The sequence below is a fragment of the Hemicordylus capensis genome, chromosome 10, assembly GCF_027244095.1.
Source record: "Hemicordylus capensis ecotype Gifberg chromosome 10, rHemCap1.1.pri, whole genome shotgun sequence".
Lineage (NCBI taxonomy): Eukaryota > Metazoa > Chordata > Lepidosauria > Squamata > Cordylidae > Hemicordylus > Hemicordylus capensis.
In genome coordinates this window covers 12,764,829-12,782,927 of record NC_069666.1, presented here as the reverse complement: position 1 = coordinate 12,782,927, position 18,099 = coordinate 12,764,829, and the positions used below count along the sequence as shown (strand labels likewise).

Below are 18,099 nucleotides of genomic sequence, written 5' to 3'. Positions count from 1 at the left end.
CCTTGGAGAAGCCGCTGCCAGCCTGGGTTGACAATACTGAGCTAGATGATGGACCAATGGTCTGACTCAGTATGTGGCAGCTTCCTATGTTCCAGTCACAGTGGCCAATAGTCAGGGATGATGGGGGTTGTGGTTGAACAACAGCTGGAGGGTTGAAATTAAGCCCCCATGATTTAATTCATAGTTTTAATTGAGTTTATGCTGTTGTTCTGCTGTGACTGTCCTGGATCCTCTACTTTCTTCGTGTGTTATGCAATGCTGCATCCCCAGCTTACGGGAACATCACGTTAAGCAAAGCTGGTCCTCTCCCACGGAGCCACAACCCCTTGCATTTCACAGCCTTTGGGACCCACTGTTTGCAACTGGCAACAAAACTTCATACATCTGATGAGCTTTAATCCATGGAAGCCCCCACCCTAAGCATTTGAGAAGCCCCCCCCCCATTTTATTGAACTCCTCCCCAACAAATCTAGATTTTTTTTAAAAAGGTCTTTCTCCCTTCTCTCCCCCACCCCCGCTAAACCACTGATTGATTGATTGATTGCCGTCAAGTTGGTGTCAACTCTAGCGACCACATAGATAGATTATCTCCAGGAGAACTTAGCCTTTAAGGTCTAAGCCACATCAAACACAACTTTCCTCTACCGTCCCCTCAAAAGACCATGGTGCCATAGCATGGTCTTTAGACAGAAAGGAGTAACTTCAGCCTTCTTGCAGATGTTGACTACAGTTCCCATAACCCCTGACTACCGGCCATTGTGGCTGGAGATGATGGGAGTTGTAGTCCAAAAACAGCTGGAGAGAGCCAAAGTGTGCGCCTCAGTGGCAGAGCATCGGCTGTGCCTGCAGAAGGTCCCAAATTATCCAGGTAGAGATAATCTCCAGGTAGGGCTCCAGGTAGGGCTGGGAGAGGTCTCTCCAGTTATCTCCAGGGAGAGGCATCTCCAGGTAGGGCTAGGAGAGACTCCTGCCTGGAACCTTGGAGAAGCCCCTGCTAGTCAGTGTAGGCAATACTGAGCTCGACCGACTAATGTTCTGACTTGGTATAAGGCAGCGCCAGCTTCCTAGATTCCAAAATTAAGTGAGGACTTGCTTGCTCCTCAGTCTTTGCCTGCACGGCGAGACCCCTGCGTGACCATCTGGAGCGGCACGCGCGCTACAAGCCTCTTTCTGTGTCTGGCCACTTCAGAGACTGCTGTGAGAGCGCCTCTTCTTCCCAGCCCCAAAGACGGCGGAGGCCTTCCCGGCCGGCTCACATGATCCTGCCAGGGCTCCTAATCCCAGCTCCCTCCGCCCTCGGCGCACAGTGCAGGATTATTCCGGCAGGATGCACAGAAGTGCCAACCTCCGGAGGAGTAGCGGAACCTGCGCGCTCCCGCTGCTGCTGTTGCTGTTCCTTTGCGGAGGCGCGGGGCCTCCAGGGTTCTTTTCTGCCCGAGGCGCGTCTGCCCAGCCGCTGCACCAGGATTCAGGTAGGAGGGTGGAAAATCGGCTAGCCAAGCGTGCCTTCCCCTCTTGCTGCCCCCATCCCCTCCCCGGACACTTACCGGGAGAGCAAGTCTCGAAGGGAATTCAGTGGGGTTTTGTAAAAACTTCTAAAGAGATGCAGCTTAGATTTGCGCTGCTGCAGTTACTAGGTTGCGGTCCTACCCAAATTTTTGAGAAAGCATGTGAAAACTTGGCTTTTTACCCAGACTTTTATGTGATTGTCTCCACTGCTGCTTCTTTGTATTTTGTATGGTTATTTTATACATGTATTTTTAAAAATCTTTTCGTTAGATCTCTGTTTTTATATTTTAGTTTAATATTTTAATTGTGTAATTTTTATAGTCCGCCTTGGGATTGTTTTTAATGAAAGGCGATATAGAAATTTAACAATAAATAAATAAATAAATCTATCCATCCATGCATCCCTTGGAAACCTTATTGGAAAATGCCAGGCTTACTTCCGTGTAAATCGCGCCGGAGGGAAGCTCGCTTGCGCCCAGCGTTGCTGGGAGAAGTTATGCAGCTGAAATCGGCAGGCTCCCCTCGCAGCTACAGCAGCTTTGCTTTCTCGGAGAAGCAAAATATCAATTACTTTTGCCAAACGACAGCCTTGTAGCAGCGTTAAAGAATTACTCAGCCCTTTTGTGCAGCATCAGATCTTACAAGCTTATGCTGAAAGAAACTGGCGAGTTTTCAGGTGCTACAAGACTCTTCGTTGTTGTTTTGCAGCGGGAGACTAACACTGTTACCCCTCTGTGGAAGTTGGGGCCAAAGGGAGAGCTGGCCGAAGGAGATTGCAAACAGCAACAGCCGCTGTCAGGGGTCACCACCTATTTCTGCCAACTGTGGTGGATGATCTGCCCTCTGTCTTTTCTGAACATAAGAATAATCATTCTTTGTATAGCACTTGCTCAGAAGTGCTCTGGGAAGGCCATTTGGTATGGTTGCATAGTCTGACACTTGGACCTGAGAGATCTAAACCCTGCTTGGTCATGAAAATGAGGTAGACTCTTGAGTTGGTAGAATGAAGATATACTTTAGAGAGCAGGTGACAAGGATGCCAGTTTGGAATGCTTCTTCAGGTTAAAACACAAACACACACACACACACACAAACACACACACACAGAGGAGTGTAGTTATAATCGAGCAAATGGGTTCAAAGAAGCTCTAGCTCTTGAGGGGCCCCCAGCTCCACCCCTCCCTATTTTCTTCATTATCTTCCTCATTACAAGAGGCCTTTGGGGGAGAGGGGTGAACACGGCCCGCTCCCCCCAGCTACGCCCCTGCACGCTCGCAAGCGCACACACACGATTCCTGAGAGTTTTTGTTTGTTTGTTTTTACCCAGCACATCAGGGAGAAAGTGCTAGGTTTCTGCTTGCTGTGCTAGCTTTCTTTTTCCGTTGGTTTGGACAAGTTTTGCTTTGTTTTGCAGGGAACATTTTAAAAATGCAGCAGCAGCATATAGACTAATTAGTCATGACAAGGCACCATTTTAATCAATGAGACCAGTTAGGCATGGTTCACTTAAGTCCCACTAATTCCACAACGATCACTTGGCTTTTGTGGCTCTGTGATATTCTGAAATAAAGGGGATTATTTGTGGCGAACATTTGACAACTCTAGATTTGAGATAAAGGGGGACCGGGATTTAGAAGACCACCCTCCCAGTTGTTCTGTGTGGTTAATTACAGCAGCACAACAGTCCTGTTGCACTCAGTGTGGGGATTACATGCAAAAGGTTGCCCTGTACAGCTGTGTTTGTCAACATCCTTACCTGCAAGTTTGGATGACTGGGACCCGATGGGGCCACAGCTCAGTGGTCGAGCACCTGCCTTGCACGCAGAAGGTCCCAGGTTCAATCCCTGGCAGCATCTCCAGGTTGGGCTGGGAAAGACTCCTGCCTGAAACCTTGGAGAGCCACTGCCAGTCAGTGCAGACTATACTGAGCTGGATGGAACAATGGTCTGGCTCAGTATAAGGCAGCTTCCTATGTTCTAATGACTTCCAGACAAACATTATTCTATGGGAAACCTCCAAGATCTTATGCCTAGAAGTGCCTCTTTGTGTATGTTTCACTGTATTTACAGATAGGTAGGTATCAATCTCTTCACAGTGTAGAATTAGAGAGGGAAGGAAACCCCCATGAAGTTATCTGTTTAACTGTATCTGTGCCCTAGGGCTCTGAAAACTAAAGACTAAACTTGTAATATTTCTGCCTAGATTAAAGAAAGTTGGCTCTTCCAAAGTCTGTATTGCCTTACAGCTCTGTGATGTTTAGCCACAAGACAAAATAATTCTATTCATTTTCAAATAAAACTTTCATAACCCTTGCTTTTCAGATAACAAAACCCAGTGTGTACTTCCTTCCTCGTCAGAATTCCCAGAAGGATTTTTTACGCAGCAGGAGCGAAAAGATGGAGGCATCGTTATCTATTTCATAATCATACTTTATATGTTTCTGGCTGTGTCCATTGTGTGTGATGATTACTTCCTCCCTTCCCTGGAGATAATCAGCAGCTGTAAGTTTTTTTCTTGGTTTGTGTTTTTCAGGAAGGCCCAGTAATCTCTTCCTCAGAACTAAACAGTTGTTCTTGAGAGTGTTAATTATTTTCACAGTGCAGGTGAAATTTAGAAATGTCCTAGCCAAAGCAGTGCGGCATTGTGTAGCTTTATACAGGAAGAATATCAAACGTGTGTAGGGTTAGCACAGGCAAAGAATCCTGGCATACTTCTTCACTAACCCTATACACATATTATGTTTAGTGCACATGCTACCTGTGTGCAGTGTACGCATGTATGGTTATTCATACATTATATTCAATACATATACAGTAATGCACTTCCTACCTGCACCCTGCATCAGCTTGTACCTGGTTCACTTTTTAGATGAACGCATGTCCAGGCATTCACACCCAAAATGGCATGTGTCGATGCACATACAACATAATATATATAATATTTAATACAGCAGTTGCAAAGAAAAACATGACAAATGGCATTCGCCACCAAGCTACAATCAATGTGGACAAGCCTTGCCCAGGTAGAATAGGGTGATTGTACTTTGGACTGTAGCCGGGTGAAAACAGATCCCAGGTTCATTGGCATCTCCAGCTAAAAGGATTGTTAGCAGTGGATTGAAACTGGTCTGGAAACTGCTAAGGAAATACTTATAGAGCAGACCATGGGAAAAGAACTAAAATTTTGCAACAATGCCACTTCCCTACCCTCTCCTTCAACTGCATTTCTACCAGCAATGATCTGAGACCAGAAAGACTCTAGCCAGTCTCAAGAGCCCAGCTGGAAAAGGGGGCTGGAGGGTGGGGCAGGAGGTTTAGTACTTCCTCCTGCCTGCTACTTCTCCATTTGAAATCCACCCCATCCCTTGCTTTGCAACATTATGGGTGGCTTCACACGGTGGTTGGCACAGCAGTAAGCCGGTAACTGCTCAGTAAAATGTCAGGCCGCTAGAGCACGGATTCCCAGGGAGTGTGATGTCTGAACCTGCCCAGATCCATTCCAAGATTCTCCACCCCACATTCTCCGGGGATTATCTGCCTGATTTCTAGACATTAGGGTCAGAAGTCAGGAGAACGTTGCATGGAGAGTCTCAGGGATCAGACCTGGGTGTGTTCATTCGTCACACCCTCCGGGGACACGTGCTCTCAAGGCCCAACATTTTACTGAGAAGTTACTGGCTTACTGCCATGCTGGCAGTCATACTGAACCACCCTGTGACTCCTCTCCTAAGACACGGATCTGCCTCTGTAAATTGTAGTTGAACCCCCAGAACTGTGCACAGTCCCGATCTCCGTCTAATATTTGTCTTGCTTCTCATCTCTTTGCTCATGACTGTAGCTCTTGGTCTCTCTCAGGATGTCGCAGGAGCAACGTTCATGGCAGCCGGTAGCTCTGCGCCTGAATTAGTCACAGCCTTTCTAGGTAACATGTTTTAGCCAAACACAGCATTCCTTCCAGCACAGTGTGAAAGTGCAAATGAATTCTATCAAGTGATCATTCCCTTTTAGGGGTTTTTGTCACAAAGGGAGACATTGGAGTCAGCACCATTCTCGGTTCTGCCATCTACAATCTTCTGGGGATCTGCGCGGCTTGTGGGCTCCTGTCTAGCATGGTAGGTACTCGCTTTTGATTCTTAGACTGCTCTCTCATGGTCTACTGCCAAAGCCAACATAATTTGAGGTCAATTAAAGTTAACATCCTGGCAAAGCAGCGTGTCATCAATTTGAAGACAGTAAAAACTTCGCTTTTTGGCAAGCTACCGCAGTTATTGTGCTGCGGTGACTTTTTAGAAGCCTTCCAGTTAAAATGTAGGCTACAGATATAGACAGTGAATTGCTATCTCAGCATTATCTTATTTATAACAATACACAAGTAGATCCCTGGTGGGCAAGAGGTACCTGAACCTGTACCTGAGCATGGTGGGAAAGCAAAAGTTAGCAACAAAGTCAGGAGTCTAACTTGGGTCTTACTTAGGAACATAGGAACACAGGAAACTGCCATATACTAAGTCAGACCATTGGTCTAATCTAGCTCAGTATTGTCTTCACAGACTGGCAGCAGCTTCTCCAAGGTTGCAGGCAGGAATCTCTCTCAGCCCTATCTTGGAGAAGCCAGGGAGGGAACTTGAAACCTTCTGCTCTTCCCAGAGTAGCGGCTCCATCCCCTGAGGGGAATCTCTGACAATGCTCACACTTGTGGTCTCCCATTCATATGCAACCAGGGCGGACCCTGCTTAGCTAAGGCGACAAGTCATGCTTGCTTCCACAAGACCAGATCTCCTCTCCAAATGTGCAAATACTTCCTGTGCAAATTTAATTTTTTTTCTGGGGTGGTTTTTTTTGGGGGGGGGGTTACCCCAGCTCCTTTTCCTCCAGCCCTAAAGTTTCTAGAGCTAACGTTAAGGAGCAGGGCTTTTCGGTTTTGTGTAACTTACACAGAGTGGACTAAGGCACATTTCTTCTGTTAAGACATATTGTGCACATCTGAACCTCCAGAGTGGTCCCATAAAGCTGGGGAGTGGTGAGGAAATTCCCTCAGAACTTGCCCACCAGCCCCTGGGAGAGCAGCGCTTCAAAACACCAAGAGAGTAACTGTGTAACAGCTCTCGAGAGGAGAGCTGGTCTTGTGGTAGCAAGCATGACTTGTCCCCAAAGCTAAGCAGGGTCTGCCCTGGTTGCATATGAATGGGAGACTAGAAATATGAGCACTGCAAGGTATTCCCCTCGGGGGATGAAGCCACTCTGGGAAGAGCAGAAGGTTTCAAGTTGCCTCCCAGGCAGCATCTCCAAGATAGAGCTGAGAGAGATTCCTGCCTGCAACCTTGGAGAAGCCGCTGCCAGTTTGTGAAGACAATACTGAGCTGGATAGACCAATGGTCTGACTCAGTATATGGCAGCTTCCTATGTTCCTATGTGTGTGTCAAACAAACTCCTTCGGCTTCAGAAACAGGGGTGGTTTACCTGACCGCTGGGGGAGCCAGCCACAGGGTGTCAGCATTTTCATCTGTGTGGAGGCTGTTAGACAGCCTTCCCCCTCAGAAGGGCTCCTGACTATCTTGAGGGGGGGGGATTCTAAGCTAAGAATGTTCCCGCTCTTTTTGCCCAAGCCGGCCCCCCACCTCAGAGTTCCATTCGCTCCACCCATCTGTGTGTGCAGGGGGTGGCTAAGTGGTAGAGCATCTGCTTTTTAAAATTTTATTTATGTATTTTATTTATTTGTTTAACATATTTTTATACCGCCCAAAACTTACATCTCTGGGCAATTCATAACAAAATAAAAACAGGGAAAGTAAAACATTAGTTAAAACAAAAACAAAAAGTTTAAAACCTTACAACAAAAACATTTTTAAAAAAACAACCAACCAGTATCTTTGAACAGCATTAAAAACCATTAAAACAATATTAATTAAAAGCCTGGGTGAACAGATGCGTCTTTAAAGATTTTTTAAAAGCTGTCAGAGATGGGGAGGCTCTTATTTCATTAGGGAGTGCGTTCCAAAGCCTCGGGGGCAGCAGCAGAGAAGGAACGCAGAAGGCCTCAGGCTTAGACCCTGGCATCTCATAGGAAGCTGCCTTATACCAAGTCAGACCATTGGTCTATACAGCTCAGTATCATCTTCACAGACTGGCAGCGGCTTCTCCAAGGTTGCAGGCCAGAATCTCTCTCAGCCCTATTTTGGAGATGCCAGAGAGGGAACTTGAAACCTTCTGCTCTTTCCAGAGTGGCTCCATTCCCTGAGGGGAATATCATACAGTGCTCACATGTAGTCTCCCATTCAAATGCAAACCAGGCAGACCCTGGTTAGCAGTGGGGACAGTGCTTGCTTGCGACCACAAGACCAGCTCAGCTCTCCTCCGTCTCCAAGTAGGGCCGGGAAATGCTGCTCCCTGGCACCTTGGAGAGCCACTGCTAGTCAGTGTAGAGAATATTGAGCTAGATGGACAATGGTCTGACTTGGTATAAGGCAGTTTCTTGTGTTCCTATGTTGTCTCTTAAACTGCACTCCAAGCACAAACGTTCCATCCCATTGACTAACATGGGGGCAGTTGGTGGAGGTTTTTGGCCCCCTCAGGTTTTCCTGCCTTCAGAGTCTTTGAACCCCAATGTGTCTGCAGGTCATCCTGAGTCTACCAAGACTTCCCACTCACTCTCAGGCACTCCAGTTCTCTGTCCATAAGGATCCTGAATTTCAGCACTTTAAGAAATAGTATATAGATGATTGATAAAATTCTTTAGTGTTGATAGTCTCATTGAAGCTTTGCTTGCCTTCTTAGTGATGCAAAACAATTATAGTTTTATCTGACAGATGCTAGAGATTCTGGGTATGAGCTAGCGAAAGTTTTTTAAGTCCCTTGACTGCAGTGAGCAAGGTTAAGTGGGAGTTTTGTTTTGTTGCATTTTATATCCCGCTCTTCCTCCAAGGAGCCCAGACCAGTGTACTACATACTTAAGTTTCTCCTCACAACAATCCTGTGAAGTAGGTTAGGCTGAGAGAGAAGTGACTGGCCCAGAGTCACCCAGCTAGTATCATGGCTGAATGGGGATTTGAACTCGGGTTTCCCTGGTCCTAGTCCAGCACTCTAACCACTCTACCACACTGGCTCTGATACTACACCACAGTTTAAGTGAGTCACAATGCATCTCATTTGACACACCCACACCCTTTCCACCATGCCTGTCATAAGGGCCGAGGTTCCACTAGTGAACAATTCTCAGTAAGCACGAGAGCCAATTGTAAAAGCATGTCTGAAATGTGTTCTTGCAGGTTTCAAGACTGTCTTGCTGGCCATTGTTTCGAGATTGTTTGGCCTATGTAATTAGCGCAGCAGCGGTTCTTTCGATGATAATTGACAACAAAGTTTACTGGTAAGAGCTCAACTGGTGTTTCTCTAAACCAGGGCTGCTCAACTTCGGCTCTCCTGCAAATGTTGCCCTACAACTCCCACAATCTCTGGCTACTGGCCACTGTGGCTGGGGATTATGGGCGTTGTAGTCCAAAAACAGCTGGAGGGCGTAGGTTGAGCAGGCCTGCTCTAAACGAATGGCTGAGGGGCAGCCTAGCCAGAGAACGGCATTTTCTGTTTCCTTTCTCTACGGTTTCAAAAATTAACTTGATATAAACTAGTGTGAAACTTTACTTAGTTGTACAGCATTTAGTTGCACAGCACAGATGTCAAGGAGTGGCTGGCAAATGCATTATATGTCATTCATGCAATATGTTGCAAACCTCTAATTAGTGGAGATGTTGATTACTAAGGCTGATGCTTGACTGGATCTGTTGACCAATCAGTGGCTTTGACAGGGACGCACTTGTTCATTTTGGGGACTATTTATTTCATTTCTGTCCCAGCCTTCCTCCAAGTTCAGGGCCTCATACATCAAATCCTCCCAGCCAGCATTTATCCTCTCAACAACCCTGTGGTGTAGGTTAGGCTGAAAGATGGCGATTGACTTGAGCTTCATAGCAGAGTGTGAATTCAAACACGGGTTTGAACTTCCTCATCTCAAGCTGATCTACTTACTAATCCTTGGACCACACTGGTTTGCTAATGTGTTACTGTAATATTAGAAGACTTTATTTAAAAGTCTTTATTGGAAGACTTTATTTATTTAAAATTGTATTATTTTAAGCCACCTTGGGAGCCCATCTAATGGAAAGGCAGGATACATATGAAAAATATGAGATGATTAAAGAAGGTTGATAAGTTTTGTTTCTTACAGAAGTGCAAGATCTTAACATATCTTACTGCTTTGTAGTAGTAGTATCTCAAAAAGGCACCAAGTCCCTTTAATATTGCAAGGGTTACGTGCCACAAAAGTACCTTGGAAGTTAGAACACAATATTCAAGCCTTAAACCTAACCTGAAAAACAAGGTTGCATTCCTGAGAAGTGGGACAGGCTGTTCCCCACCCACCCAAAAGAGGTTTTAAATCCTCATACCATGAATTAGCAGCCTGCCACTGCTTCTCCGCTGAGAAGTGGCTGGGATAACCCCTTTAAACGTCTAAATCCCTGCTTTAAAAAGCACAGGATTCTCATTCATGGTACAGATTTAATTATTGGGGATACTTCTGGCCATTTGTGGTGTTGGGGATTTAAAAGTTAAAGGGGTTTCCCCTTTTTAAACAAATTCCAACTGGAAACCTTTCCAAAAGACCAAAACTACCTCTGCCATAACTAAATGTGTGTATCAGGAAGTTGCCCATGAAAGGTCAAAACTGCAGAAGCTACAGTACTACAACGGCCAATATTTATATAATAAAATATTCTATACCTGCAATATTCCCGGGTTTACTGTACTGAGCTTTTAGCAAGATGTGCATTTATTTAACCAGTTAAAAATACGAGGCATAATCAACCAAACACTCTAGTTGGTGGACAGCCCTAGTTCATTTCACTCAGAGGTATTTGTCTGCAAGGACATTTGGGACAACGTCCTTGACATTTTAGAGAAGCAGCATAATACAGTTGAGACTTCTGGAAAGGCTGGACTACATTCAATCAATTCCATCTTCAGTTTTAAAAATACAAAAGCCTCCATTCTTACAGACTCTGGTAGTTTGTTTCCCTGCAGGCAGAAAATGTGATATGGAACTTATGTGATAATGATCACATGTGCTTCCATTTGAAGAGCTCATCAACTCCATCAAGCTAGGCCATCAAACAATCTCCACCTCCATACAGGGGCCATGCTACAAATGGCTGTCTCCACCCCCTCACATGTCCCAATACTCTTCAAGCAGCAGTTTTGATGAGCTTCAGCTACAGAGACGGCCTCTCATTGCCCCCGTGCAGTTCAATAAGGGCTAACTGCTTTGGATATTTCCCTTCTGAAGCATATGAGTTATTGAGTTTGCAAGGGATAGCATTTTCCAGACTTTCCCTTTCCTTCCATTTAACGAAGGCTGGAGTGGTAGATAGCATTCATTTCCTGTTAACATTTGCGTGAGAGGAACATAGTGTAGATATGCAGGAGATGTCCCACTTCTAGGCTGCCACTTTACCTTGGCTTAAAACCAGCACTGCAGCATGTGAAGAAAGCAATCTCCAGCAAGATAGGATGTGTTAGTTCCCATGGAAGGGAAACATTTTTGTGAACCTTCCCTCCACCCGCCACACACACACCCGCCGCATTGTTTAGCCCAGGTGAATGACCATCCAACAAAAAGCCACAGGTATAATGCAAGATAAAGACTTGCTCAGAGATAGGATATAAAATGGACATTCCAAGTCACAGAGGGAGTACAGCTGCACTTATACCCTACTTTTCTATGCAGGAGCTGCCTTATACAGAGTCAGACCACTGGTCCATCTAGCTCAGTATTGTCTCTTCTCCAAGATAGGGCTGAGAGAGATTCCTGCCTGCAGCCTTGGAGAAGCTGCTGCCAGTCTGTGTAGATAGTACTGAGCTAGATGGACTAATGGTCTGACTCAGTATATGGCAGCTTCCTATGTTCCTATGTCTACAATGACTAGCAGCAACTCTCTAAGGTTTCAGGCAGGAGTCTCTCCCAGCCCTAACTAGAGATGCCAGGGAGTGAATCTGTGACCTTCCACTGAGCTATGACCCATCCACTGTCTTACAGCGCTCACACGTAGTCTCCCATCCAAATGCAAACCAAGGCAGATCCTGCTTAGCAGAGGGACCAATTAATGCTTGGTACCACAAGATAAGCTCTCCTACAAGGAAACTTTAAGGCCACCTAGTAGGTCTGTGCATAGCCAAAAATGTTGGATCTGAAAATATTGGAAAATGTCAGAAGACATACCTTTGATAGGCTCACAAATTAAGTATAATATGTGGACTATATAGAAACCTGCTTTTTTTTCATTTTTTTTTTTTTAAACTCTACCATGATCAGTTTCTGATCACTGTCAGGTCAGCACCAGAATTCCTAAAAAGTGGGATTTAAGGGCCCCTCCAAAGGTAAAATATCTGGGAATTCTAAAGGGAAGCCAATTGAGTTCTTGTAAAATGTTTTCAGTTGGATTCTGCACATCCCCATCTAGAGCCCTTCAGAGACCAAGAACACTATCAAAAATGGCAGGCGCTCTTAAAGAAAAGATTTGAGTTCTTGCTTAGTAAATGCGAACTTTCCCTTTTGAAAACTGTAAAGCATCACCTAAGAACAGGGCTGCACAACTTTGGCCCTCCAGCTGATTTTGGACTACAACTTCCATTATCCCCAACTTCAGTGACTAATAGCCAGGAGTTATGTGAGTGCAGCAGGGAAATGCTTGAATAACAAGCAGAAGGTTGCTGGTTCAAATCCCCACTGGTACTCTGTTGGGCAGTAGTGATATAGGAATATGCTGAAAGGCATCATCTCATACTAACCTACCACACGGGGTTGTTGTGAGGAGAAACCTAACTATGTACCCCGCTCTGGGCTCCTTGGAGGAACAGTGGAATATAAATGTAAAAAATAAATAAAATACTGTGAGGGAAGAGGCAATGCTAAACCCCTCCTGTGTTTTATCAAAGAAAACCACAAGCTCTGTGGGCACCAGGAGTCAGAATCGACTTGACGGCACACTTTACCTTATGTGAATTGTAGTTCAACATCTGCAGGTGAACCTAAGTTGCACAGCCCTGCTTTAGAATAAGCATCTGTCCTCAAAATAATGTCATCTTTAATTAAGCTTTACTTCCTTGCCAAATCTAAAATGCTTTGATCACAAATAATCCATGAAAAATTAAGATTTTTATGTGAATTCTTTATTCTAGGTATGAATGCATGTCACTCCTGTTAATATATGGAATCTATATTTTGGTGCTCTGTTTTGATATTAAAATCAACCAGTATGTCATGAAGAAGTTTAGTCCTTGCTGTACCTGTTTCTCAGCGGCAACGGAAGAGGCTGAACAACAGCCACTAGTTGGATGGAAGGAAGAGACTGGGCCCCTCATTCATCGGCAATCAAGAGCAGACAGTGGGATTTTTCAGGATGAGTCGGATTACTCCCAACTTTCAATAAGTTTACATGGCCTAGATACAATTTCTGAAGGTATTCAAGCAGCCTTTTATCAACAATTGTTAGAATGCACCCAGACCAACTTTAAAGATTCTAGTCCAAACATGCAATTTTAACAGAACATTTCCTGTTTAGGATGAACCACAGGGTTGCCTTAAGCAATTTTTAAATCTGAACATGATCTAAAGTCGGGCAGCTGAAACTTTATAAGTGACACACTGGCTCAGCCAAGGCACAAGTTAATGCAGTTCACACAGATCCTTGAAGGGGTCATATTCTGCCTAAAACTCTGGCAACACTGAAGACATTTGTTCAACCCAGGCTTTTATTTAGATTTATAATTTTAATACTTCTCTAATGTTGGGTTTTAAATGATAATGTTAACAATTTTAATGTTTATATAATTTTAATTGTAAAGCCTCCCAGAGATGTGAGTTTTGGGCAGTATAGAAATATGTTATAGATAGATAGATAGATAGATAGATAGATAGATAGATAGATAGAGCTCTGACGATATTCCTGGACTCTCAGCTGCCCATGGTCTTTTGAGCATTAGGTCTTGCTGCTTGCTGTGTATTGTTATGCTTACTTTTTAAAATGGACATTTAAGAATTCTAAACTTCTTGCAGCTTCAAACTTGTAAGTAGTCATGCAAAACTGTGTCTTCATATAGTTGAAACGGTATTGGAAAGGTGGCTTATAAGCCCTACTCTCAAACTAAAGCCAATATTTCATTTCTTGAATGGCTCTTCTGTGCAACAGATCCTCCGGGTGTCTTCGCCATGCCGGAAGCAGATCTTAAGAGAATCCTGTGGGTGCTTTCTCTTCCTATTATTACTCTGCTCTACTTGACAATGCCAGACTGCAGAAGGCAGTTTTGGAAGAACTGGTTTATGCTTACCTTCTTCATGTCAGCAGTCTGGATTTCTGCGTTCACATATATTCTTGTGTGGATGGTAACTATAGTGGGTATGTATTCAGCCCGAGTAATTATTAATGGTATATTCTCTCTCACACATTCATAAATGCAGCAGTAGTGCCTTAAAACAGAAATCCTGATTTCAACAGTGCCTGTATCGGAGTGCTTGTATCACTTAACCCTGAAGCTTCGATCTCTTAACTTTGATCGTTAATACTGTGCATTCACATAAACCTGTTTTATTTTAAGGCTTATCAAAGAGTGCAGGGCATGTTTTGTACTACAGAACAGCCAACTATTGGGTACAGTCCTGCTTCTCCACTGTCTGTGAACTTATGGGAGCCAAACAAAATCCTCCTCTGCCTTCTGCCCTTGTTTGCCAGGCAAGAAGACATGATCATCACAGCTAGCTGCTTTACCTCTAACAGTAATCTTTCTGCACTCTGTGTCAGATGATTTTAGCAGTCTTCTCATTCCCAGGCCCCATGCACAGCCCAACTGCTGCTTCTGCCAAGAGCAGCCTCCCTGCTGTGAGGTCTGCTGAAAAGCCCTGTGCAAAATAGTACAGAAGGGCTCCTGCTTGGGGGAAGTGCAGATTAGTAGCATTTCATATCATGACTATCTCTAAAACAAACATTTGAGCTAATAAATGCTAAGAGTGTGCCCATATAAACAGATGAATCTAAACACTTTAAAAAGCCAACAGAGCCCTACATAAAGGGTGGCCTCACACAATTACTGGGAACTCTGGTCCTCGGGGAATACCAGCAGGTATGTCACCTGAACACACCAAAGTCCAGTTCTCAAGCCTTCCACCTGATATTCTGGCATCTTAATCTATCAGAAAGGAGAGAGCTGCTCCGAGGAGGAGAACGAGTCTTGTGGTAGCAAGCATGAATTGTCCCTTTGCTAAGCAGGGTCTGCCTTGGTTTGCATGTGAATGGGAGACTACATGTGAGTACTGTAAGATATTCCCCTTCAGGGATGGGGCCGCTCTGGGAAGAACATTTGCATGCAGAAGGTTCCACGTTTCCTCCTGACATCTCCAAGTTAAGGCTGAGAGAGACCCCTCCCTGTCACCTTGGATAAGCTGCTGCCAGTTTGGGCACACAATACTGAGTTAGCTGGACCAATGGTCTGACCCAGTATAAGGCAGCTTCCTATGTTTACCTATATTTACCCCTGCTAACTTGGCAAAGAGGCACCTTTGAACGTGGTGATTCTCTTTATTTAGCAGGGGGAGAGTAACTGGCCCTATCCCTCCCCAGCACAGTACCTCCAGTGACTGTTGCTGGTGTCCATCTTATGTTTCTTTTTAGATTGTGAGCCCTTTGGGGACAGGGATCCATCTTATTTATTTATTATATCTCTGTGTAAACCACCCTGAGCCATTTTTGGAAGGGCGGTATAGAAATCAAATTTATTATTTTTATTATTATTATTATTATTGGATATGTTCATCCATTTGTAACCTACATTTAAGTTGGGCGGAGAATGTCAGGGGGCGGAGAGGACCCAACATTGTGAATCTGACATTGGTGGGTTCAGATGACATAGAAAGCGGCCAAAGCAGGCACTTGCCAGGAACCACAGCGTCAATCCTACTTACTTGCAGCAAGTTTGCAACCTGCCCAAAGGATCAGGAAGCACAGCTGATTAAGGGAGCCATCAAAATGGCTAACAGTCAATTTAATCCTCCAAGCAATAGAGAGAAATAGATCAGACTTACCCCCATTTCAAAATGCAGTATTTAGGGATGAGCTAAAAAATGGGCCTGAGCCATGCTATCATCTTAACCATTTACAAATGGTGAGACAGTAATTTTCTCATCACTTGGCAGCTGTTCTACTTCTATATCAGGAGGATAGGTTTTGTATTGCTATTTGGAGTAAAAGCAAAGGTTTTCTTCCATTCATACAATCTGTTGCCATCTTAGTATGTCAGAAATTTCAGCTATACTGATTTCATTACTTTGGTCAGATACCTTAAAGGCCTAAAGTAAAACTTTGTACAACTCGCCATCTGTCACTTTATGGTTGAAATACTGGAAGAAAAATAGGAGGCACATATTTGACAGTACAGCCACTTGTGTTTGGATTCAACCTGTGTGTAGCAAACCACTCTGGATAAAGTGAACACTGAATTCGTTTTCAGGTATTAGAAATAAAGAAGAAGAAAATGAAGTGGAGTCACGATTTTTGCTAGGTAAATTATGGTCAATGTCAATGGCTTAGAAATTTGGAACCCAAACAAGGATTGCAGTAATTAGTCAATTTCCTTTCATCCATTTCTAGAAACTCCAGGCTTAGTTATTTTCTCATCTTTCACAGCAATGCCAACAAAGTTTTTATAGTAATAATTATCAGCAGACTTCATAAACCTCCTCCCGTGGGAATGCATGTGCTTCTTTCAAGAGCAGATGATTAAGAGGGGTTAGTGGTTCATATGACTTCAAGAGCTCATGTGATAAAGATGCCAAAGGGATTATAGTAGTTGTAGCCACTCCAAAAGAGGGCTGCAGTTGTCAAGAATGGCAAGGTTCTCCTGAATTTGAAGGGAGAGGATACAGGTTCTCATAAAGTTCAGTGACAAAATTCTCTCAGGACTGGGGAAAAAAATCATATATATTAATGTTACATTAATAGCGGGATAGCTACTTTTAGGGCATATTATTCCCTAATGTAAAAGCCACCAAACTGCAGGACTTTAACCTGTTCCTTTTGATTCAAAATGCTGATCCCAGAAACAGCAATATGCTCATCTCTAATCCTTTCTTTGTCCTTTAAAGAAATGAAGTGTTTTTTTGCTACTTAAGGTTTTCTTTTCTGCCCCCACTATAGGGGAAACTCTGAAAATTCCAGAAACAGTAATGGGCCTTACACTACTAGCAGCAGGAACAAGCATACCAGACACAGTCGCAAGTGTGCTGGTGGCTAGGAAAGGTAAGCTTTTCAGTATTTTCATGGCCATTTGCAACAGCAGAAAGAGGAATTTGTCCTACATGGGTACTTGGGCACAGCACAGTAAAATCGAGCAATAAAAGTTGACGTGAAGAACAAACAATAAAGCCTTTAGCATCCAGAATCGAAAGCAGTAGGGAGCAATCTACTATCAAATGTACAGATGTTAAGACAAAAGTCTCTCACCCACAAGCCCTGCATGTGAACTTCCAGAGGATTTGGGTAGCAACTGGTAGTAGGGGAGAGAATATTAGATCATGCTAATTTTCTGAATCCAAGACTAGATGTTTTTCCAAGTTCTTTGATGTTAGGAATCAGGGGTTGTTTCGGGTAAATACAGGTACAACCTACATTTAACCTGTATTTTTCTAAGAGGTCAACCTAAATTCAGAGCCATCTTCTATACAGGTAAATGGATGGACTGTGGCTAGATTGCACAAGGCCATTTTTAATAGCTAAAGTATTTCCTGAAGTATTTCAAACTGGTTAACTGAAAAGGAGCTAACAATTCTTGTGAGAGCACAACTGCTGATCTTTAAGATGTATATAAGCCTGTAGCAGAATGATACCATGAGAATGACACACTTAAACATTGTGGGGGGTGTCTGTTTTTATCTTGCAGGAAGAGGAGATATGGCCATGTCAAACATTGTAGGATCCAATGTATTTGATTTGTTGTGTTTGGGATTACCCTGGTTTATAAAGACAGCCTTTGTAGACACGTCGGTTCCTGTGGAAGTGAACAGCAGTGGTCTGACTTACACGGCCATCTCTCTCATTTGCTCCATTGCTTTTATTTTTCTGGCCGTTCACATAAATGGCTGGAAGCTAGACAAAAAACTGGGGGCTGTTTGCTTAGTGATGTATTTAGCATTTGCAATATTATCAATTCTGTATGAACTTGGAGTCATAGGGAACAATCCACTCAGGATCTGTGGTGACTAGATTTTGGTCGGTTTTTTTACTTTAATCAAAGATTTAAAAAATCATGAAGAATGAAAGGAGTACCTTCATTTAAGTCAAATTAAAAAAACTCTAGAATTTCCTTTGGGCTCTAAAACTTATTTACAGAAATTCCACATAATGACATAAAAATCACTGTAAAGTTCAAAACTATGGAGAATTAACAAGAGCATTTTCTTTCAGAGGTAAGAGAAGCAGTGACTATAAATGCATGTAAAACCAAAGGAGAGGGGGTGCAGAGGGAAAACACACGCTTTACATTACAGTTGCAA

General features: G+C 43.7%; 1 protein-coding gene across 1 annotated transcript; it reads left to right on the top strand.

Moving 5' to 3' along the window:
* Positions 1-1,364: 1,364 nt before the first annotated feature.
* Positions 1,365-17,809, top strand: SLC24A5 (solute carrier family 24 member 5). The gene is made up of 9 exons (XM_053272482.1): positions 1,365-1,472; positions 3,831-4,010; positions 5,347-5,430; positions 5,517-5,620; positions 8,774-8,874; positions 12,738-13,018; positions 13,748-13,954; positions 16,745-16,846; positions 17,487-17,809. Exons 2-9 carry the CDS (start codon positions 3,944-3,946, stop codon positions 17,807-17,809), a joined length of 1,269 nt encoding a protein of 422 aa, XP_053128457.1. The 5' UTR covers positions 1,365-1,472; positions 3,831-3,943.
* The last annotated feature ends 290 nt before the right edge of the window (positions 17,810-18,099 follow it).